At 31.9% G+C, this 25,743-nt stretch overlaps 1 protein-coding gene across 1 annotated transcript in view; it reads left to right on the forward strand.

Moving 5' to 3' along the window:
- Nucleotides 1–41: 41 nt before the first annotated feature.
- Nucleotides 42–25,743, forward strand: part of LOC132700450 (FERM and PDZ domain-containing protein 4) — an 85,259-nt gene continuing 59,557 nt past the window's right edge. The window contains exons 1-2 of the mRNA XM_060667774.1: nucleotides 42–238; nucleotides 9,903–10,177. Coding sequence (XP_060523757.1) covers nucleotides 9,951–10,177 — 227 coding nt within the window. The 5' untranslated portion in view covers nucleotides 42–238; nucleotides 9,903–9,950. The remainder of the gene's footprint in view (nucleotides 239–9,902; nucleotides 10,178–25,743) is intronic.

Below are 25,743 nucleotides of genomic sequence, written 5' to 3' on the forward strand. Positions count from 1 at the left end.
AAGAATGTTCGCTGAAAATTTTCAGTCCTGGTCTAACCAGTCGTGGTAGCGAGATTTACGCGTGTTGCCGGTCGCTTGCTTTATTAACATTTTCCGATAATTTTTACGAAAGTGACACCTGTTCTTTTCATTTTGATTTGATTGCTGCTATTTGAAATTTTGCTGCTATATGGATTAAGTTTAGTGTACAGTGTTCAACTATTATATAGTTTGTGATTCATAGGTTGCGGTTTTAATGGTAGGTTTAAATGTTTACTTCCTTTGCAAGTTCTTTTAGGTAAATGTAAATTTCTGTCTGTTTTTTTTTTTTAATTTCGAGAGTGATTTTTTCACACCCTAATTTAAGTATCATAATTGAATAATTATGACTCTGTAAGTTGTGAAAGTAATTCTAATTTTAAAAGCGGTCGGTTAATTGTTATGTTTATTTTTAAATCTAGGAATTACGCGGAAGCTAGACTAGACTAAAATGTGAATGATTGTTTTTGCTCTTGTAAAATAAAGAAATCTACAATGCAAAAATTAGACAGATTAGGTAATATTCAAAGCTCTTTTAAATGCATTTCTTTTTTTATTCTAAAGTATTTAAATTATTATGAACTATATCTTTAAAGTTATTTGATCTGAAATTAATAGTATATTAAACGATCGAGGAACTTTAGTATAAATATAGAGCTTGTCGCGTTATGAGCAAATCAAAAAAATCTTCAATTTCTTAGTAGATTATTTTGGCCGTATAAATAAACAAAAACATATTTTAGTTGGAAAGGCGAGTTTGAAACAAAGACAGGCGAGACGAAGGCAGCTGAAATATAAATCTATGTATTAACTCAATACCTAGAAATATTTCAAATGTGAAGTTTTTTTATTAATTGTTTGGAAAAATCAGTTACTCTTATCAAATTTGTAACTGACAGTGCAGCGCGATATATTATACTTTAATAAGTGCGTGGTCTCTGGTCACTAGGCGTGGCCAGCATAATATATTTTTATTCCAAAGCATTATATTTATATACTTTTAGCTTTTTTACTTGTTTGGTGTTCTATAAATTTGAAATCCAAACATTTATATCGAAGAAATAGGCAAAATTTTCGAAAGTAGGAATAATATTTTGGCTTTGAATGTATGAAGAATTATGTATTACATATTCTATCCCCCAATATTTAAACACAAATCGATAGTTAAAAATTCAATTTTTAGATAACTGCAAATCTAGTGTAGATCCAATTTTCTGCCGGATAAAACTGCAGTTTTGTAGCAAGCATTTTCCCCTTATTCCTGCATCGCGATTTGCCAACTTAACAAATTAATTTATTCTAATTTTTTTTACCTGATATTACGTTAAATCCGAAACTTGAGTTACGCGAAAATTAGTAAGTGCTGAGTGACGCGTCTGTTTCGATGATTGCTGTAGCCTTTCACTTTCCTAGCTGTCTCATACTGTATATCGTATTCATTCTTCGATGTTTCCTTAGATATCGAAAATCACGTTTTCTCATATCTGCCTGTCTATCGGTTTTTCTTGTGATGAATTATATTATTAAGTATTATTTATTTCTCGAGAGATATAAATAGCGACAGGGTTTTCACATAATACAAGGAAAAAAACAGGAAATCCTAAAAGGTAATTCTTCAAAATAGTCGACCTATATTTTCTGAAAATAAGACAACTATACGAAGAGATACCATTTATAATGCCTAGTGTATTCATAAACAGGACGTTGACCTTAGGTCTGTTTGACATTTATAGATTGTTCGCTTCGTTTAACACCGTTCAATGGAGAAAATTGTATGAAAGCAATTGTTTAAAAATGTCGTTACTATTATTATATCTACTATTTTCTGTATTACTCTTCTCTTCAATTTGAAGTCGGCAAGTTTAGTTGGGATGAGTCATCGCTTCATTGTTTATTTACTGGTAGGATTTATTAATACAAATTTATGTCCATGTTGCCAAGCTCATTGTTGCCGAAATAGATTTCTGTTAATGCGCAATAAGTTTAATCATTTTTATGAAAACGGTTTTTCGTGCTCATTACGTTTGATATGTCAAGCAAAAAATAAATAAATAAAATGCCTAAAGAAAATTATAAATAAATAACAGTTAAAGTTAAGTATTCTCAAAATATTCTTGTTAAAATTTTCAAAAACAACATTTTTGAATTTGCCATTTAAATGGACTTATATCTACCTAATGTTATTTGTTTGATGACTTTAGTTTGTCATTCTTTCCCAATGCTCCAGCCACTATTTAGTGCTCGATTGAGGGTTTCATATAAAAATTTAATGCCAGGCCATTCGACTTTTCTTTTCTAATAAAAATAATTCTAAAACACCAAAACTGATCAAGAATTTTGATACATCATGTCACGAGTTCATTCTGTTATTTTGTAAGATAAGATTATATTGTTTATAGCGTAAAACCGTGCCTCCACCATTATCAACAATCGATGCAAAACTCGAAGCATATAGGCCGATTCTCGAAGCGATGACGTTCATTTTTAATCATTTAAAAAAGAATCCATGTCCATAAAAGTCGATTTAAAAATATCTACTATAACAATATTTGATCAAAATGTTGATGACACAACACCTGTTTATGTTTTAGTAATGTTTCTAATACCATCCCTTTAATCCAGGACACTCATTTCAGTGAAAATAGAATAGAATTTGAGGAGAATTTGTTATTGTCAAAATCTAAATTATCACCTGCTCTATTTTCCAAAACGATCACTTTTGTTCTGTTGTTCTGCTATATTCAATGTTTTGTTACCATTTCATAGTGAAATTTAATTTTTTTAAAATTTAAGTTTTGCCAATCAAAACTAAGCATAAAACTTTGATATATATATAGGTCGGCCTGATGTATTCGCCTTTAAATCCGAGTTTCCTCTAACAGTATTGCTGAACTTTCCCATAATAAATAATTTATGCAACAATTATATAACGAAAACAATCGACACTAACGCGAAATGGATTTTCCTACAAAACCACCGTTGCGTTTACTCTCACTTTAGTAGTGCGAGTAACGGTAATTTTTCGCTGCTTCACGCGAAGAGATAAAAGATTATTAGAGAAGTGATTAACAAAGAATGAAATATTTTTCGACCTTAGTTTATTCTTTGTTTTTTAGTATTACTTTCCTTTGAAGACAGTGGTTGGTATTCTTTCTATTTATATTATTCCAATATTGTTGCAACCGCCATACTAACTCTGATGTATGGTATGTACTGATGTACTGATGTATTATATAGATGTTATTATTTTGCTTCAAATGTTCACAATTTGTCATACAAAACATATTTGGGTACATAATTTTAAGATGACATAAAATGCTAAATACAAAGTTTATTAATGTCAAATCATAATCACCTCAATATTTCAATTTTAATATTTGAATAGCTTTCGACTAACTGGTGACCAACTGGCATTTTGAACATAAGGTACAAAGAAACGAGAAATATAACTAATATTTTCGTTAAGTAAAAAACAATTTCATGTATTCTAACATGGATCGTCCCCGGACTGCGAACAGAGTTATCTTATCTCTGAAGTGAGTCTATCCCACAGAGCTTCTCTTAGTTAACGTTTTCGTAGAACTCAAAAATGAAGTATCAAAAAGTGTTATAGCAGCCATCTTACTTGTCAGTTTGCTTAATTAAAACATTGCTTACAATCTGTCTATTATGTGCCGGACATGGTTTGCAAAGTAGCTGGTGAAATGTTTATTTATAATTTCTTTATTATTGAATTAAATTGAAATAAATCGGTTACTTTATTAGGAGTCTTAAAATATCTATACATAATCCAAACAAAATTCTATTGCCTTAGAAATGAGATTTTCTTGATCTCAGCAATGTAATGATGGGTATTATTAGAGCTTGGGTTTGGCTATGTACGGCACTGGTTTTCGGTGGATGTCAGTTGTAACCTAAATAGAGATGCCCAGTAATTCGTTGGAGGTGGCTGTTACGAATTTAAGTCAAGCGTACTGTATTCACAACATATATTCGTCTCACCATGTTATTGCGAGAATCTGATACATTAACGTGATAGAAATTTGTCGTTAAGTTTGTACTACGCCGTTAACTCAAACTAAAATGCTATATTTTACGACCGATTTGTTTACATTGGACTCAAATCTATTGCAATATGTAAATCGAATTGCACGGTATTGTCATTGAAAGTCGGAGAGTGATTTATACGTGACAAATTTGTCTATGACCGCTGTTTGCTTCAATGCCATTGAAACTACCGTACCATTAAAATTAAGTGGTTCGCTTCATTTTAAGAAATTTGCAATGTGCTTTTAATATAATACGGATCCTCCGAGTAGGAAATTGAGTACTCGCTATAATGACCGCAAACGTCTTCTTTGTCAATCTTCTGCAGCAATTTTTATGCATTCGTGGAAGGATGCGTACAATGAATGCAGAGCCCGATTACATTTGTTTCGTAACTTTAATACACATTTTGATCTGTAGTCGAATAGTTTGAATAAAAGTTATAAATACTATTTTTAAAATTTAATATAACGTGTCTTTGTTTGAATGTGATATTGGTAAATCCTGACGTTGAGTATGTTTTATGATGGTTTTATTGTTGTGGATCATGAGATAAAACAAACCTAAAAGATGATTTTATTAAATCGCAACTGTTTTTATTTATTTATGCATAAAATGCAGCTAATTGAGTCTTCGCAAACCAAAATCGCCAATAACATATCAATTTTAGTTTTGAAAACAATCAACAATTTGTGCCCACTCTTTTCGAGTAACAGTTTTTGAACTTTGCGACGGTTGTGTTGCTATAATTGTTTTCATAATGAAATAAGGTTGTAGGAAAGCCAGTAGAAGATAGAGCTAATTCCAAGAATTTCTTATTGTCATTCTATAAAAATTAAAATTAACTGTGGAGAAGCAAATACTGTTTCAAGACATCAAAAAAAGTTGCAAGAGATTGTGAATATACTACATCGCTAAGGAAACCCAAAGCGCAGAAAAATGTTCTAGGGGAATGTTCGGTGGAATATTAAAACAAAGTCTAGCCATTTATTACTCTAGGTTCAGAAAATACATATATGGCCCGTGAGTTTTATTCGCAGTGGTTGTTCTAGCGATATTCGTTTATTTTTTAAGTAATAGATAATTAAAATTTCCTGTATATTATGGAACAATAACATTAAATTGTTAAAAATTGTAGCTACTGCATGAGACCATATGAATTGTACATATATTACATTAAATGAATTTTTAAGGATAGGCGGGAGTATGTCACACTAAGGCAAAAGGTGATATTTTATTGCAGATAAAAATGTATTTTTATTCTCAGGGGATAATTAATACTACGATGGCAATAGTTGTCGTCCGTGGGTACGTACTAATTGTTTAGAGAAACTTTTTAATTATCTGGATCTTTTCAAATATGTAATTTTAGTGTTTTGCTATCTTCCGGTATACTATATACTATATTCTATAAGCCAGACAAAATAAACATTATTTTTTAAATATCGGTTACTAATTAACCTTTGTCCTCCATGTCTCACAGTCGTTAGTGTTTAGTATAAACACAATAAAGATAAGGCTTTTCTTTTCCTTTTCATCCCAGTTAAGTACTTTGTAAATGAGATTCTTAAGTCAAACAACGTGAAATGTGGTGTTCACACTTTGTGTCAATAACGGGTAAATGGGCGTCGACGTAGTATAAACAACAGGAAGAAATGTCGGGAATACTTTCCTTTATATACTGCCTATCCGCGCAGGTGATATTTGAGTTTTTAATGGATGTAAAAATAGGTTTAAAAGAGAGCCGTTCAGATGCAGACGTTTGCTTTCTTTCTGATTAAAATTACGATTTAGGCGTTGATTTTAAAATCCAGGTTTTTGTATAAAGGAGGGCGTTGAATTTCCGTTCACGGACCATTATTAAATTAGCATAATGTTAAAATATTTAGTGGTTTAACTCTTTCAAAGTTCAAGATATTTTCTTTTTGTTTTTTTTTTTCGCGCTTAAATAAAATAAATTTCTCACAAAAGGCTTTAAATTTATAATTAAAATTAATTAACGCATTATATTTCATTTTGTCTGCAACAAAATGAAAGCAATATATAAGAGGTTCAATAAAGAATGCTGTTAATTTCTATTTTACATATAATGTGCAAAGGCTAACAGAGAAATATAATGCACAAATGCAGTTCGATTGTAAAAAGCCAATATTGTACAGGTTTAGCAAAAAGATATTGTGCAAGTAAATAATATTTTATTCCCAATTAAATCATTCGACTAAATGCAAATATGCATAAATGTATTTATATTTATTTTCGATTTGTAGTAAATGGATATGCACAAGAAAAATATGTTTGTTTTCAGGTCGATTATTATAAAATTGTTAAAATGTTTTATTGCGAGCATATTTGCTGAGACAAACATTTTAAATTAGGTAAACATGTATTCTTGTGTATAAGAGATCAACATGGTGCTTTATATCATTTACCTTTAAATGACCCCTTAGTTTATCGAACTACAACTTCAACAAAATTAGAAACATTCTCATATAGATATTTTTTTGCCAACTGTCTGTAAATTCATATATGGATGGAAAAATGTAATGAAAAATTATTCCCGGATATCATCCGAAGGTTTGTTAAAATCCCATTGAAATGTCGCAGATGATTCCCGATCAGTTGGCATTTTCAACGCTTCCACATAGAAATCAGTCTCCACACTGGGCACTTATCGGAGTAGGTGTATTTATATCCTGCGCCTGACGTTGCAATGACGCTAATTGGTCGGAGCTATCGATGGCACCGCCCCCGAGTTGCCTCGTTTTCTATTTCGTCTAACGTTAGATGGTTAAAATGTCAAACGAAGTCATTGGTGAAACATCCGCAAAACACCAGTTTTGTCTGATATTTATTTAAACAAGGCGAGACTCGCGAAACAATTTAATTTTTGAAGTGCAGCCTCGTGCAAACAATAAAGAAAAATATTTAAATTATCTGAAAAGTCCTTTTACATTTTCTTATCACTATATCATCTAAAAATATTTTTTTATAATATATCCATTATATATATATATATATATATATATATATATATATATATATATATATATATATATATATATATATATATATATATATATATACTACTGTAATGCTTTTTGCAAAACTTCCGGATTCCTCCTGCGTCGGTTTTTGCTTAGTCGAAATTACTGACGTTTCGTCAATCATCCTGTTGGCTTCTTCAAAGCTTGACTGAAACTGTTTTCAGTCAGTTTCAGCCAAGTTTAGTCATAAGTTAATAAGTACAACCACTAAGTTTAGGTTTAAAAGAATCTTGAATCATGAACCTTCGTAGAATAATTCATGATTTGGAGAAAATATGATCATTACATCAAAAACTATTTTCTGTGACACATTGACTAAAAAGAGTAAAATTTTGATATTATCCTGTACAGCGAAATATAAGATGAGTAAAAAAGTACGGAAAATTGGATACTTTGTCCCTGTGACAATGGTATTGCGTTCCAGTAAGATGTTCCTGAGTAGAACTAAGAATTTATTAATTACAATTTCAATGCCTGGTTGTTGCATGTTGTTAATATGTACAGATAAATGCGATTACAAGGTACATTCATTACTGTTATTAGTTGTAATTCCGTAAATGAAAACGATTAAACACCGAGATTACCGTTGGTTAAGCGCACGGAGTTTATATCGCTACCGGTTGCCGGATTCATTAATCTTTCATTAATTCAAAAATAACATTTCCTATTTACAACTTTTTGCTCCAAAAACGTGACCACTATATACGTAAAGCAATACTTATGATCTTTTAAATAAATAAACCTTGAACGATACCAAATTTCGCAGCTTTCGATAATAAAATGCGTCAATAATATTTGAGGAAACTCAGCTCAATTTTTATGTGACCAATCATAGGGACTGGCAGGCGTGTTTCATGAATATTGCAAGAGACATCTCTTTATAGAATTTACAGAGCGACGGTGTGGAATATTGGTTTATTTCCATAAACAAACTCCGAAACTGTTCATTCGGTTTTTAAACATTTGAATTAACTATATTTCAAATAGATTTATTGTTATAGTATTTATTAAGGGCTGCGTTTTAATGTATCTGAATTTAAGATGCTTTTTTGTATAATGTCATTTTACTTTGTGCCACTTTTAAAGAGCTAGAATATGGTCAATTTCTTCATCTAAAAGGGACAATAGAAAAAGAAGTTTTAATATTTGTCGTTGTAATGTAATATAAAAAATGTGTTTTCATTTCTGCGTTTAGTATTGTTTTGTGTCCAACTCGGTGTTCAAGAATTGTCATAGTTTATTTCTAACAATTATATGCTATACGTTATTGTTAGAGATGAGTTTGACTCTCGATCTATAACGACCATAATGCCGCGCGATTCGACACCATGGCAACCGCCTTCGTCAACTCCGCGTAGAAGTTCCGATCTACGGTTTCAATATATTTTTTTTGTTAATTATATTCTCTGTAACGCGCCTTTTTTTCATTAGAGTTCTTTACTCAGAACTTCAGATTTAATTTCCATTGTCGCTGAAATATCGAACTGTAAACAAGATTCGTTTCAGTTTAAGAAAAAGTACAAGAATTTCATCTTAAGAAATGTGTGCAGAGAAAATAGGTTTTATAAAAATTGCGGCGCAAATTGTTGGAAACAGAACAATAAATACCCGTATATAGATGGCGAAAAATTATGGTTTTTATCATATTCATACAAGCTTGCCCTAATTGAATAATAAATAAATAAAGCTAGGAAGGTCTCTTGCGGTACATTTTTGGAATTAGAAAAAAATTATGAAATCTTTTATTTAACAACATAAAATTTTCCTACAATTTCATTTTTAATTTGTTTATTATTTACATAAATATTTTACGGTAGCACGGTATACGGTAGGCGAATCTAGATTGTAGAAATTATTCTTAAAAAGATTTTACAATTTTGTCACCACTATTGTTATAAAGTTTGAGATATTTTAGGACGGGTTCTTTGGGTAAAAAAAACAACAATTAGTCGAGAACCATAACCATGAAAAACCTAATGGCTGATAGCATATAGGCTGTAAGAAAATTGTTACACCTCGGGCTACTATGAGGAGCGGAAACCTGTACTTTGTGTCTCCATACACTTAACTCGTTTTTTCTGACATCTTGGGAAAAAACGATATAGCTGTTGACCCTACCAAGGCAAAAATTTTCGTAAAGAAAAACTAACCAAAATACTTCGCGCCATTTTCCTTCAAACAGCGAGTTCCACAGACTTAAATTCGCAATTTTTTTTTCACAATTGCTTCATAAGTTAGTGTGTTACCGACATAGGTAGCGCCTCTATATCTCTAGTAACTATATGGAAAATACCGTGGCATAAATGTCACAGCCAAGGTTGAAAGCCAAGGTCTTGTTTGTTAAAAGGGAGGTTTCAAATGATTCGCGCATGTGCATATTAAAAAAATTAAACAGTGCTTACATTATTACATTTAGTATCAATATGTATAGAATTCAAGGCTCATGTCGTGTCTTTTCTAAATTTAACTCCAAAGCGTAACGAAAATAATTATCAATTTTTATTCACAACTTACTTAGCTTAACCGTTATGGATTAGGCTTCGCCTGTAGAGCTTTTGCGAATAATGCCAAAAAAAAGTATAAAAAATAAAAAAATGTAATATGTTATGTTAATTTCTTCCTTATTTTTTACCTTTTCCGTTCTTTCTTTATCCTTTATTTAAGGGTTACATTTTATTGTAGTCCGTTTTATGTAATTTTCGCAAATACGTAAGTTGATTTTCTTGATCGCGTTTTTTGATAGAAACAGTTCTATGCGTAATTTGACGCTAAACTCTCCATTATAATCGGTAGGCGCGCCAAAACTGCAACCGGTGAGAAATCTCCGGCAAGCATTTGAAAATGCTCCTGCAGGCGGCAACTACAGCGGGACCGGGCGATTCCACAGCGGGTCAGCGACCTTCCGGAAATGAAGACCACTATCCCGGAAGTGGCGCCCCTGCTGGCGGTGGCAATGATGAAACGCAACAGCTCCAGGATTGCAGCAGAGCGTTGCATGTGTTGGACTATGCTCCTGCTCCCGGCTGGACCGTCCACGTAACAAAAGAAGGACGATTGTACTACTGCAAGTAAGTTTGTTTATTATTAGGAAAGTTGATTGAAAAATATCGGTGTATCTGCTAGAACATCTAAAACTGTTTGAAAAAAGTATTGCACTAATATCTAGCATTGCCTGGAACTGGAACTAGGCACCTTAAATGGGATTATTTTTTCCATTTTATCTGAAAATTCTATACCTGTCTTGCAGTTTTCCGAAATTGTTGACAGACAGAAGAATCTACAATTTTTTTCTACACTTTTTACTACCATTCATAATTGTACTCGAGCAATTTTTGTGTATTTATCTCTAATGTGTGCTCTTATGTGCACTGTGTGAAAACTTTAACACCTATTTCCTAGGTAGTATTTTCGTTAGGATGCAGACTGTTGCTACTTCATTTAGCTCCTATAAAAAACGTCAAATAGTCAAGCGTTTTTCGGGACAAAGTTGCATAATTTAATTTTTTCTACTCCCGTCTGTAAAATACCTAATTACCCACCGATCTAGCGTGCGGGAAGCGTCACTTTACCACGTCAGTTTCGTTTCCCACGGAACCGAGCCACTTCGGACATTTCCGGGATTTTACCGCCCGGATTTGGGAGCAATTGAATGTTTTCGGAGATATTTCCCAATTGCCAATTCTGACGGTCATATCAGTGAATGTATTCGTGTTTTTTTGCGAAAATGTACCCAAAAACTAACGGTCGTAGAAAAAGTATAGTATGCAACACGTTCGGTAAAATTTTTAACTCACTCGTTTATTTAAAACTCGCTCCGCTGCGCTCCGCTCGTGTCAAATAAACTCGTGAGTCAAATGACGTTTACCGCACTTGTTGCATAATGTTCTATTTCCTTTTAAATTTTGTTCACACCACATTTACATTACAGTTATGGTAAACATTAATTTTGGAAACGAGTTGTTCAAATATATTTGTCTCTATCTGTAGGTAAAGCAATACCGCAAAATTAAAACCCTGTTATTATTATTAGTATTTTTGTACTACGGCAGTGCGTAATAAAACAGTTTAATTCAATATTTCGTTGAAGTCATTTTGCTTTCAAAAAGTCAGAAATTAATAGGCATTGACAAATTAGTAATAATTATTGTTTCGTCTCTGTCGCGTTCCAGTATCATTTGTGTATAATTTCAGCCAAAAATAGATTTAATTAATTGGCTTTTTAAATTACTGTTGTTACAGTTTCGTTGTTAATGAATATCTTTATATGAAATGTTGAGTGAGTATTTTCTAAGCAAAACTAAAAATATGTAGGTTATACAGAACCCAGGTCTACAAAATTGAACTTTTTGACAGATGTTTTTAATTTGAAAACTGATCTTATATAATTTTGGTAGGCTGATTTAAAATTCTATGCATTTATTTGTCTCACGTAAGGTTTTTTTACAAATATTAAAATAAATAAAACGGTATTTCTAAAATAATTTATTTTTTTATTCTGTAAAAAAGTGGAATCCTAGTTAAAAGAAGTGAAAAAAAAAAACACTTTACTCAGACTTTTTTTAGTGAAATCTTTGTCTTTTTGCCAGAAATTTGCGTTGTCCCGGACATTCGGCTGTATATTTTTAAGAGCATATCCCATTTTAACCTCCAGCAGTAGTCCGCCATTATCGTTATGATCCATCTGCCTTGGTATCGCCGTTCCATTTCCTTAATGTCCTGGTGAAGCCTCTCTCCCTGTTCTTCGCTAACTGCTCTCAGATTTTCAGGAAAACAGTTCAAGTGTGAAAACAGGAAATGCACTTTTAATAATTTCGTAGTTTTTGTCCTTAGAGTTCCCAAGAAACTTATCAATTACTTCTGTTCTTATCCGCGACCCGACAAAAATGCCTTCTTTTATCTTGGTTGGAAATTTCTTGCACAAATATTTGTCTAGGGCTTTGTCTAGGGCTTTAACAAACTGTTTCATCAAGGCAACTTTGATATGAAAAGAAGGCAGCAAAACTTTTTTGGGGTGAACTAAGCTATCTCTTTTTTCTACCAGGTGTGAAGTTTTTTCTAGAGGGCCATTCTATTTGAGTCCAGTGTCTATCTCTTGCCAGATTGTACCACTCACAAATAAAGCGTGGAAATTTTGTATAACCTTCCTGTTGTCCTAGGAGTATGCACAGTATTTTAAGGTCAACATAAAGCATCCATTGATGTTCTTGGTAGTTTATTTTCTTCAAAAGAAGTTCTAAATTTTCATACGTTTGTTTTAAATGTACCGAATGTGCAACGGGAACCACTACCATTGCGCAATAAAACATCTTTTAAACTGTGCTTAATTGAATGAACAAACAGGCGCTAATCTTTTATCTTTTTACGGCACGATGTCAGAACGCTAACAATTCGGATGCATCTTTTGGAAGATGCAAATCTCTAACGAAATCATTAATTCCGCTCTGGTCGGAATTAGATTCCTCTAATTCTGACGATATGACGTTTTCTAGTTCTTTTGGGGCGATAGGTATCGGTACATCTGGTCCATAAGGAACTCATGTAATAGCAGAGTCAAGATTGGGATACACAATTTGTTTCTTATTATTTCTGTTGATTCCTTGAACATTACACGAACAAAAATAACAATCCCCACTGTGATTCCTAGGCTCTCGCCATACCATAGAAACACCAAAGCTTAAACATTTCTTCCTACCTTTTTGCTAATTTCTTAATGCTTCAACTCAAATGGAAGAAACAGTATGAGGAGCCCAGGACTTGTCTTGGTCGCCAATTCTTACGCCAAAATGAGCGTGGTATACATTTTTCACAAAATAAGTTATTGGGATTTTTCACACAATGTTTTCCTTCCATATTTATACGTTTTAGAACACCAGAAAACATCAACAGCGAACACCAATACAGCCAAACTGCGCATTTTCAGGTTACAACGCTGTACTGACGCTTCTGCGCCAACTCTGTTGGTTTGCAGAGAAATCTAATACTACCCAGTGTTGCCAAATCACATTTAATTTCATAAAAAGCAATTCATTTAAAAATCATGCATAAGATGCAACAAACCTATTCATGTCATAATATTAATAAAATAACATTTTTAAGTTATAGAGAGCTATAAAAAATGACGTGATAGGGCAAAAACATGGCGTTTTTTGTAAAAAGGGGCTCCAAAAATTTACAAATAAGCAAACAGCTTTCAAACATCAAAATCACTGTAGACCTGCGTAATTAATATCAGTTAACTAACAACTAACAATTATTGATGATTGATGTATTACCGGAAGTGTCTGCTATCATAAGAATAATTTAGCCAGTTATTATCTAGTAACAATAATAATTTTCAAATGTTCATAGTTATCTCATAATAAATAGATGCACGCAGGTTCCGACGAATCCCTGTTTATAAACTGAAAAATAGTAATACATATTTTAATCTCCGCATTGTGGGGGAAGCTTGACTTATAGTGCAGTTCCGTTTTCAGTCCTACAGGATTTTAGCTGATGGAGTCGAGACGGGAGTGAGGATTTGATCCGAATAATAAGGTCTCACGATAAACCGAGATGGTGATTTTTAAAGAGACAGAAACATGAATGCCCTTAATTCGGCTGCTGCAAATACCCTGTTTGCGATAGGACAGACTATAATATACATAATCTACTTATTTAGAGCTCTAATAATTGTAATTATGAACCACAGTTGGAATGGAATATGAACAATTTGCTTTCATGTACTACACATCCAGGGCTCGCATAATTTAGGAACTGTTAAACCAACTTTGCAAACGTTACGTCAATAGTAGTTAACAAAGACAAATAGACCATTGCTAAACGTTCACAACTTTTACTTTCGCCTTGAATATAAATTTAGTCATTTTCCCGCCATTATCTTTTTGTTAATTGCATAGCAGTAAAGTATGTGTTAACTCCAATTTCGCTTTTGTCTTTAATTACCTGTGCCAGGAAACGAGCCGAAACAAATTAAATCGTTTTCCTCACTAAATCTTGATAATCTTCGGAATTGGAAGAATTCAGACTGCAGACGGAATAATGATTTATTCTTTGCTCGTTACTAGATAACGGTTGCCCGCGTAAAAAAGAAAGTGGTTTGGTTTAAAGTCCGTTTGAATTACAAGCATTCGCAATTTGTTATGCTTACGTTTAGGTCTATCTAGATCCCGTTAGATATACGTTTAAAGTATCATCGGTTAGTGTCTTACTGGGTTAGAATCAGATCGTGTACTTTATGTGGTTGTAGTTGAAAACAATTTCTGGCTAATGTGACATTTATTTCAGGATTTTGAAACTGCTTCTAATTTCATAAGAATTAACCAAACCGCAGTTACTTTAAGTGGGGGGTCGGTAACTTTATGTCTAGTATAATAATAATACCTTTGGTGCTTGATTTATCAAAAGAAAACTCTTTCGAGAAGAGTGCTTAGATAACCAATAGGTGGATGCATCTTCCTAAAAATATTCGAAAGCACACATTAATTTGCCTTGTCCGAGCTTCTACATCTATCTTTGTATGAATTTTCAGAAAACCGTGTTACGTCAATAACAAATTTTTACGTGCTTGAACCGTGTAGCCAGGCCAACATGAAAAAATTGGAGCATGCGCGAATAATTTCAAAACTCGCTTTTAATCACTAGGGCGTTCAGCAATGAACATGGCCGCCGACACATATCCCTTCAACACCAAAACGATATAGATTAACACAATTTCTCTTAGTATGAGCACGGTGATGTTTATTATTCCTGTTTCTTTCTTAGGTGTGTACACAGCTTAACGAAAATTCCGTTCTACTACCATATTGGTTGTCGTTCGGTAGTAGAGAAAAGTTCATGTTTCGCCGTTTTCTATTTTCGGTTAGATTTGAAATAGAATTTCTTTTCCGCGATGTTTGACTCCAAATGAAAATCTTGATATGCCGAACACGTGCTTGCGCTCATAAATATTCATAAACAGAAAGGTATCGGTATTTGAAACGTGCGTTGCTGCGTGGAATTTCTTTCCTCCTGTTCTATTATTAATCAGAGACAATTTCATCGTAATTTGTATGAGAAAAAATAGTAATGAGGTCTAGCAACAGGCTGCGTTCATTCATTTTCCGATTTAGACATTCGTAAACGCGAATGGTTGTTTTGTAAAGCAGTTACAATGAAATCCTAACCTCTATTGTATTGATTCAATCGACCATGTCAATGAAGTGTAAGTTTTAGGTTCTACATGCCCCAAGGTTGCTGGTATATCGATATAGACCAGCCACTTAATGTAACCCCTCAGAAAAGAATTTCATTGTGAAATTATGCGCTCCCTTATTCAACTGCTTTGTTTGATCTTTGAATAATATGGACTAATGAATCTACCTGTTCATAAAGAACATCAAGAGGTGCCAACAATGGTTTCTGGATTGTACTTCAAACGCACAGCGTATTACAAGAAATTTTCGAAAAATTCTATTTAATAATTTTTAATTTTTTAATAATAACCATATTACAAAGCTTCTAGTTTTGAGACTGTAGGGGCCGTTTAAAAATAAAAGCATTAAGTTTAATAAAAAACCTTAATTTAGAAGAAAGGCGTTATTCAAGTGTATGTACAATTGAAAAAAGTTCTGTTATATTAAACTATTGTTATACATGTGTACTAAAAATTGCCAATATTATTAGTAATCGCCAGAAAAAAAATTGCTACATATATATTTTTTTTCTTCAAGTGAACGTTGACAACTGCCATGTTCACGATGTCTCCATATCTTTCCCGATCTTGTGCTACATGGGGTAACTCAGGCCTGTCTATTGTCTCAGGTTTGTTAGCCATGAAAGCTTCTCACGCCAAATCCATTTTTTCCTTTTATTTTTTCGATAATGATACATCGAAGAAAGTCATTTTGAGGTCCTCTAATTATATGGCCCATGTGTTTAAGTTTTTTTTAGAAGTAGTCTGTGGTGTTGCATTTTTCGGAGAACTTCTTCATTTCTGGTTTTTGTGGTACAGAATATTTTAATAATTCTCCTGTATGCCCACATTTCAAATGCTTAGTGTATTATTTGAAACTTCTGAAACACATTTCCTGCTTGTTCTATGCGGTATCTTATTTTATATGAAGAATTTATATCTTGATCAATCCGGCAGCGGAGATATTTAAACTTTGTCACTCTCTCTAACGGTTCTCCGTTTAAAACTTAGAGGGTCTGGTCAACATCTATTTTACTTATAATCATATATTTAGTTTTGTTTATGTTAATAGATAGCCCCCAGTTCTTACAAGCTTCATTCACTCTGTTTACTAAGTTTTGCAGGTCTACGAGATTTTCTGCTATAATATGTTTTCAGTTGAACAGGGTGGGGGAGAGTAAGCAACCTTGCCTCACGTCACGCTCAATAGTAACTGGCTTCGATTCATTACCGTTTACGGTAATGGTAGCTGTTTGGTTCCAGTACAGATTCGAACTGAGCCTAATGTCTTTCTTATGTAGTTGGATGTTCTTTAGGGTTGATATCAGTGATGAATGCGGTCGAAGGCTTTTTCAAAATCAATAAAGTACAAGTAAACAGACTTTCTCACCTCCCTACCCCTTTGCTTCCCTAGTTCTCATACACCTTCGGAAACCAAATTGCTCCGAACCCATAGTTTCTTCGCATTTGTTACTAATTCTTTTTTGTAGAAGTAATTTACGTACATGACTCATTAAATTGATAAGCCTATGATCCGAACATTTTTTTGCATTTGGCTTTTTGAGTCTTGGGGTGAATACAAATTTTGCACACTGAGTTTACTTATGTTTCCATCTCTGAGTAATTTCACCAATTCATTATGTATTTGATCTGGTCTACTTGTCTTGTTATTTTTGGCTAAATTTATAGCTTTTTCTACTTCAGACTTTAGAATATATTTTTTAAAGATTGCTTATTTGTGGAAATACAATTTGCAGCATTATTTATCCCACCCATTTCCCCTATCACTTCTTACATTCCTAGTATTGAACCAGCAGTAATATAATTGTTAATAACAAATTATAGAAAATGGTTTTTCAACTAGTGGCCGTGGCTTAATTTTTTCTTGGACTAGGCAAGAGTTTTATGGGTGCTGCCAAGCAGAAGACCTAAACCTCTAAATCAACAATTAATCAATGGATTAGTAGATTTTTAGTATTTGCAACTGAAAATTATGAAATACATTTCATTGCGTACGCTTTAATATGAGAATGACTAGCATCATCCGTTTATTTTGCCGCTTGAACATAATCTGCATACAAAATTTATTAATTTCCACTTCTGGCACTGGCAACTACACGGTAGTTCAAAATTAAATTGCAGACGTTTTCGGTACAATTGGAAGGTTTCTAATTAAAATTAATTACCTCTTTTATGGTTATATTAAAAAAAAGACTATGCAGATGCTCCAATAGTTACCGATTGAGCCATTACTTAAAACGTAGTCGCAGTAGGGGATTTAGGTTACCACTTTGCCATAAGTAAAAATTCATATTTTTTCAAAATTTTCAAGTTTTTTGGACCATATTTATAAATAGTTTTTGGCATATTACATGATTACAGCAAGAATTTTTAGCCTCGCTAAAAACATTTTTGAATTAAAATTAACAAAGGCATACAAGATTGAAATTTTATTTTTACTTCATTTTAATTTTTATTTTACATTTTTACTGTAATTGACATTACTTAATTAGTGGTTTAGTGGTTTAATGCAGACATAATCTTCTGAAAATATATCAATCATATCACAACATGGAAAATGGAATAACATGATCAAGTAGACGACGAAAAAAATCATTCACATATTGAGCAATTTAATGAACGTAAGTATGTGTGTGCTTTCGGCGTAATTAAAATAGAGGCTACGTAAAACAATAATAGAGTCAAACGCATTTAGTCACAATGGTTATAATACATATTTTAAATGGTATTGATTGGTGCTGACGCTCGACAGAGCTTGAGTGGTGCAGTGTAGTTCGGTTTGCCCATTAACCCAAGGGAAAGATAAGCCGTATTAGATGTGCCAAACTGTTCATTCTGTTGTTATGCAACCAACATCTAATTAACTTGTTCTAAACGTACGATGTCCACATTTAAAATTTATATATGAATTCAATGTTAAGATATGCATTTGTAAAAAATAGCTGCTTTTTTGTTCTAGAAAATTTAGTGTTTCTATAAAGACATTTCCAAAACAACTTTTTTACTCCGAATTTAATGGATTAAATTTAATATTTTAAAATCAATATGTCAATCATTTAGTAACCGAAAAAATGATTTTTTATATGGGATATCCTCCTAATTTTTGGATAATTGAAAAAAAAAATCGAAAAAGATATTAGAAGTTTAGAACTTACAAGCAGGCTTTGAGTAGTGCAGTCATGCTACAGAAAAGAAATGCGTAGTGATATTTGTCCAATTGTGATTTTGTGAAGACGCAAGGTTTGAATTTAACATTTAATTTAAATTTCAATGTATTAATAAGAAACAAGTACTCGGTTACATTTTTTCAGGAACTACTTGCACCATACATTTTTGTGGTACTGGATTTTTTAAAAGCTCATTTTGCTTAATTTTTGGTGTCTTCAACTTTCGTGTTAATATGGTAGGACTATTTTTAATGATTCCTAAAACCACCTGTTGTTCTAACTCACAACAAGACAGTCGATGTAAGTATAGTTTTTTGGCCGCCGAATTTTGAATTTTTGAATGGAAAGAAAATTTTAAATTATTGCAGTGATTTAAAAATATCCAGCGTGTCCCATCTAAAAGATCAATTCTTTTGTTGATAAACTAAACTATACATGCACATTTTCCAAAACACTGTATAACACCGAAACGTAAGAATGCGAGGTTTTTACCATAATGTTTTATATGAAAATCGAACCCCAGACATCGACATTAATTTTATTTATATGACTTTTATGTGAGAGAACCGATTTGTGTTTAAAGTTAATTAAATAGACAGTTTTATAAAACACGACAGTGGTTGATAGCATATTTAATACATTACACAAGAAGAATTAAGAAAATTTGAAATCGTAGGCAAGGTACGATGGAACAAACACCTTTGCGTTTGTAACATTTACTTATTACATCCAATTTATTTCGATGTTATTTGTTACTAAAGTTCCCAACTTTTTGGACTTTTACTCATTTTTCAGTTTGTTCTTGGCTTGTGTACCAAATAGTTTTAGCGGTTTGTTTCTTCAAACTTTCAATTTAAGTTCTTGTTGGCGAGAGCATATTTTGTCAGTCCCTGATTCTAAAACTACTAGATGAGAAGTATTAAAAAAATAATATCTATCTGTTATTGATTGATTGAGCGACAATTCTCTAGGAATAAATAACTTATTAGAGTTGTTCACCATAATTCATTTGCGGTTTGTCTTTGTCATTATTTCCTTATTGTTTGTCGTTCTCGCTGTATTTTCCAATATTCTATATAATTTTTAATAAGCACACCAGATTTGTGGGATCGATTTTATATAAATTAATGAATTTGTGCACAATCGCAAACTGTCAGGTTTCGACGAAGTTTCGCAATTATTAAATAATATTCTCCACTCGGTAACACCGGGAGTGTTGGAGCATAATTAATATTCATTGATAGTGCCATCGCTAATCTACCGGTAAACCAATTAGTGCATGAAGTTAGGTTGTTGAAATTCGGGTCTCGCTTTCATAAATAATTTCGCCTAAATTCTGATCTGCACAAGAAATTATTGATAGTGTGCGTTAAAAGCTGCTGCTGCTGCCATTAATTCCATTTGACTCGTTCCTAACCATTCATTATGTGTTCCGCTTTGTCTAATAAAATTGCGTTTCCTTACGCGTTTTAAGTTTATAACGTAATTAATTAATTAACCCTTAACTTAAACATAATACGCTGCGGAGTTCTATATAAAACCCATTGCGGCAGGGTTGCGTGTACAAAAAGAGATTTACCACGAAAACTCAGTCGTTAATTGGCTTATCAGTTAAACTGAAGTGAAATTTGTCGCTAACTTTGGATAAATTACGACCTTGCTCGAGATCGTTAGCTTTTCCGCCGGTATTCCGCATAGTTTGCAATCCTTTTGCGAACTAAATCATCGCCTAGCGTGTGTAAATCATCGTGTATGTGGCAGCTCTCGTTTTTTGTGTCTGGGTCGCCTTTGTCGTGTCAAATTCCCTGAGTTTACTCCTTTGAGAGTCAACATCAATCAAATTTCTCATAAGACAAAAACGAGCTCAAAGGACAGCCCAAACAATTTTCTGCGTTGGTTTTTTGCTAATAATATTTTGATGTGCAAGGGGGTATCAACATTGAAATGTTTCTACTAAACGTTGACACAAGTCGTTGGGTAGTTTTACTTTGAATAAGTTTAAAGCCCGGTCGAAAGTAAATATTACATACATTTTGTCCCATTTTATATGGTTTTTCCTGCGTATTATGCTTACTTTTGGATTAAATGAAAGATTGCACAAACAGAAATGTCATAATTTTATTAGACTTGTTATTTGATTTATATAACATGTAAAAGCTATTTGAAATGCAAAGCGTATACCGTTCATTTAATTTAATTATTTATAAAATTATAAAGATAGGGATTTGCTTTGTATTTGAAACCCTTCCTATATGGTTTTTGTAAATAGTTTTACAGTAGCCCGTGTAAGTTTCTTTGAAAAAATTAACAATTTTTATTGTATTTTAAGTATAAAAATGTTGAACACATTCAACCGTGGAAAAACAGAGCCACAGGTGGTTTGCATCAAAAAAATCCTGCAAAGAATAGTAACATTTACTTGTAGGGCATTATTTTGATTTATTTTTGGTATGCTATTTCAACGAATTGAAATCCCAGATCGTTAGGAAAGAATTCCATTCTATAAAAAGACACAGTTGCAGTTTCCATAAATCATACCCCTAATAATAATATTAAAAAATATATTGTGGTTGGTGTTGTGTGCGACTTAGAACATAATGATTTCGTCTTATAGTAAATTCTGCTATGGGACAAATTTTAATGAAAAGCGAATGGCTCGTGTAAAATGTGGTTTTTGTTAGCGAGAATTTCTTTATGAGACTCATTCCATTTGAATTTACCAAATTCAATTACGAACAAACTTTCCATATTAAATTACTGCGACGTTACATTTCAAAATGGAATTCAGACTATTCAGTAGTATTACATTGCGCCACTTGGGCACATATTCGAACCTTTTCCCCAGAGAATATTTTTATATCGGTTCCTTTTTCCGCTTTTTTCGTCATTTTATTATCGCCTATTGTTATAAACTGTTTGGTTACGTTAAACATATTCATCGGTATGTTTGTGTGTATTTAGAGAATTATATAAAATATGCTATGGAAACTAGTGTCGAGTACTAAACTAAATAGTTAATTAAAACTGAGTAGTTAGTGGACATTCAGACTTCATAATTTGAGTATCTTAAAATGATATACGTTCGAATGAACAAAACGAAAATTTGCTGAAACAACAGACATGACTCTATCAGAGATAATTTGAAAAATCGCCTTATCACTCTTAAAATCTTTCATAATCGGTCCAGTTTTTTATCAGTTCCGTTGGATCTAATGTTGTTACAGCCGCCTAGTATTTTCCTTTTAATGTTACTGCACTATTTTTCTTTACTTCTCTCTTAACTTTGGTGGGAATTTGACGCTGAAGTTTTCGCCAAGGTAGTTTAAGAAACAAAAAAACATGTGGTGGATCGGATAAAAAAACAGAGTGGTCCTTTTTTCTCAAAAATAACCATTATTTTTCCTTATGCAATTGTGATCTAGTGGGATTTGAAGGTTCAGACAATATTGTGATTTCGAATAGCGATTTAAGATAATACTGTAATTTTAGATTTACGTCTTTCTTTCTTGCGTATTACCTTTCTACCTATTGTCTATTGCCAAGTAATGTGGAGATTGACAAAATTGGTTTCCATAAATCTTTCACATTTGTATTATGAACTATTTGTATGTTTGGTTAACTCAGACCGCTACAAAGAAGTATTTAAATTGTAAAGGCGAGTCTTTAGGACAATATGTTTTAAACCTCAGTATTTTTCTTATCGCCAACTATTTCGTGACATGATAATATTGACTCTTTCAAGTATTTTTTGTTTTAATAGCACATTTAATGATCGAAATTTTTTGTCATAAATTGTCAATTGTGGTCCATAATCCAGTTGTCTTGCCTATAAAACTTCAATGATTCTGATAATAGTTTATTATGCTGCTTTTTGTTATATATATATATATATATATATATATATATATATATATATATATATATATATATATATATATATATATATATATATATATATATATATATATATATATATATATATATATATATATATATATATATATATATATATATATATATATATATATATATATATATATATATATATTTATTTATTTATTTATTTATTTTGACAATATCTGACACTTTTTTTCCGCTCTCTGTATATACCTCATCTTGCCCACGCAGGAAAATTCAGAAGTTCCTCGCTCGTCCCTCAAGCCAGCCATTAACGATGAAACTTTAAGAGTACAATGGTCGGTCGCCACGACGAGTGTAATCGAATTTAACTTGGCTAACGGGCTCGCCGATATTCAAAAAGGAAAACTAAAGTAAAAGGCACGGTGCGTTTTCGAAATGTTCTTTAAAGGGATTAAAAACGCCTTTTGTCTTTGAAAAGGTTCAAAGGTTACTTCCAAGTATTTTGTATCGAAAGGGCAGGCCCTCATTCTGGAATAAACCGTCCCAAGGTTGTTTTTGCGTTGGTAATATTTGATCAGATACGAATGAATGAATTATCTCGTTGCAGTTGTACATATAGTGTGTCCCATTTTGGTTGCGATTACGAGGTATCGCCCTTCTTAGTTGTTATTGTATATCTCACTTGTCAGACGCCTTTTTAAATAGCACTTTTTATATTTATTATTATTATTATATTATTAATAGCATTTGTTTTCCGTATTATCAGAAGAATGCAATATGGCTGTACCTCGGAAATTAAAGAGTGTTATGAAAATTTTGTATGCCGCATCATTCGGTCCTTATACAGTAAAATTTTCCATGTTTGGATATCTTATCCCATTTAGGGTTAATTTTATCCCACATAGCTAAATCAAAGTGAGAAAATTTGTTTTTTGTGCTAGGATGAATCGAAGGAACCTTAAAACTCTAATAATAACTGAGCCTAGGATTTTTAAATTATTTTCTATTTATTTATCTATTGGCTAAACATTACTATAAATTGAGCAATGTTGCAGTTTGGCACTGCTGACAGACTATATCGATCACTGAATGACACGGTTCCAATTACTACCACTTCCAGTGGAAAAATTTTAAAACACATTTTCGCAGTATTTCTCTCGGACGATGAGAATAACGAGAAAACCAATTTCACGCAATCTTTTGTTCAACTTGTGACTGGTTCTGCTCACTAACACTCATTACTTTCGGAAAATCGCAATTTTTTAACTTCGAAAAGGACTTTATTAACCTATAACGACGTATATTAAAACAATATATGTAAAGGGAGTTGTGAAATCTACCCTTCCGATACTCACTATAAGAACGCAATATTAAAAAAAACGTTAAAAGAATAAAAAAATAACAGAATCCGGTGGCATAATCTGGCATAATCAGATTTAAGAAAAGAACTAAAGTTATGTTTTTTTTAATGGAAGAAGTTATATATTTTTTAAAAAATTGTGTAAATATATTTTTTCAAATAAACATATATTTTGAAAATATACTTCTATATATTCTATTATAATTTTATTTTACTTAGTGTATTCTTATTGTTATTTATTATGTTTAGTTTCATTACAAAATACAAAAAATAATAAATATTACAAAATCTGCTTCAACTGATTTCCATAAGCTTGCAGACATTACTAGCATAGTTCTTTTAAAAATATTGTAGCATTTTATAGAAGTAAATCAACCCACTGGTAAATATATATATTATTTTTAAAAATATTCCCTTATTATTATAAATTTTTAGCCTGTGTTAGCTTGTATAAGAAAATCTAAGTACGCCACTGATTTCTGGATTCTACGTTCCAAACCAATAATCCTAGTAAATGGCCACACAAGAATTCTTAAATTATGTGAAATAAAATAATAATAACAATAATAATAATAAAATAAAAGTAAAACAATTGCATTTTTTAAAACATTAATATATAACATATTAATTGAATAATATTTAGGTAATTATACATTTCTGGAAAGCGCATGATAGGCAAAATGAAATTAATAAATATATATAGCGTTAAAAAAAAAATCGTATCTTATAACTGTTGCAAAAATCTGAGTACGCCACTGAAATCTAAGAAAAAAGGTTGTTCAAAATACAAAGGGCCAAAATTTCAGTTTCACCCTATATGTATATTAAAAGCAATGCTAGCTAGGATTGTTTTCAAAACGGCATTTCACGAAAATAGGTATTGCGAAAATTGTTTCGCTCTCAATGCTCAACAAAACAGGAAAAGTGAATATGTTCCAAAAAAATAGGACGAAGAAGAAAATGAAGGACGAGACAAAACAAAAAAGAATTAATGATTTTATGCACATCGAATAAATGAAAGTAAAAGTGGAAGTAACATGACACTCGAATTAAACCTAGAAATCTCAAAGAGTAAAGTTAGTAAGAGTAAAAAAATTATGAAAGATTGAATATTTTAAGAAGAAAAAAGAGACCCAGACCTCAATCCTCAACTTCAAAAAGAAAAAAAAAATAGAAATAGCTGTTAAAATTTGAGTTAATTATACTGAAAGCCAATTTTGTCCCTTAGATTACTTCTAGATATTATTAATTAGATTCTGATTTTATTAAAGATAATTCTGCACGTCCACACTCTCCCTCTGAAGTAAGGCTACCGAATTCAGCACGTTTTCCCTAGACCAATATATAATAAGCAAAAAGTCACAAAGTTTTAATTTTAGTGCAATAGCAGGAAAAACTGAACCTGGTTTTTATTTTATTTTATCTAATACAGTAATATTTAAAAAAATATATTAATGCTGTATGGAATTTCTTATTTTCTTTTGATTGATTTAATTCATCAGGTCATTTTTCATGGAGATTATAAGTAAGCTCTAAAAGAATGTGTAAGCATGTATGTGGGTGGTATAAATGTAAAGTATATAGTGTTATAGTAATAGTATATAGTTATTTAAAAAAGGCTGTGTTCACTTTTTGTTATGTTTTGAAGTTTCATTTCTGGTAGCAATAATATTAGGCAGTGTTGCGATTTATATATTTTGCTTTGTTTTATTAATTTTGAAAGAAAACTGATTAAATATGAAACAATAACACAATTTTAAGGTAACTGTCCTCATTCAAAGTTGCCGCCACTTAATGCCAGAAAATGAATTCGCTTTTGCGAATACCGTTAAGATATTTACAGAACGTACAACTCTCACTTTTATTACCATCTATCGGCATTATTGACAATCAAACTGGAATTGAAAGTAAAGTATTTTAATAAATTGGATCTTGATCTTATTTTCAATAAAAAATTCTAAATGTTAGTTATTGCATTAAAGTTGTATAAGGCATGTATTTGTTTTTTGTTTTCTTGAAATGGTTGTTAGTAGCGAATTTTTTTAGAATTCT

This window comes from Cylas formicarius, unplaced genomic scaffold, assembly GCF_029955315.1.
Source record: "Cylas formicarius isolate icCylForm1 unplaced genomic scaffold, icCylForm1.1 PGA_scaffold_4__25_contigs__length_36172078, whole genome shotgun sequence".
Taxonomy (NCBI): domain Eukaryota; kingdom Metazoa; phylum Arthropoda; class Insecta; order Coleoptera; family Brentidae; genus Cylas; species Cylas formicarius.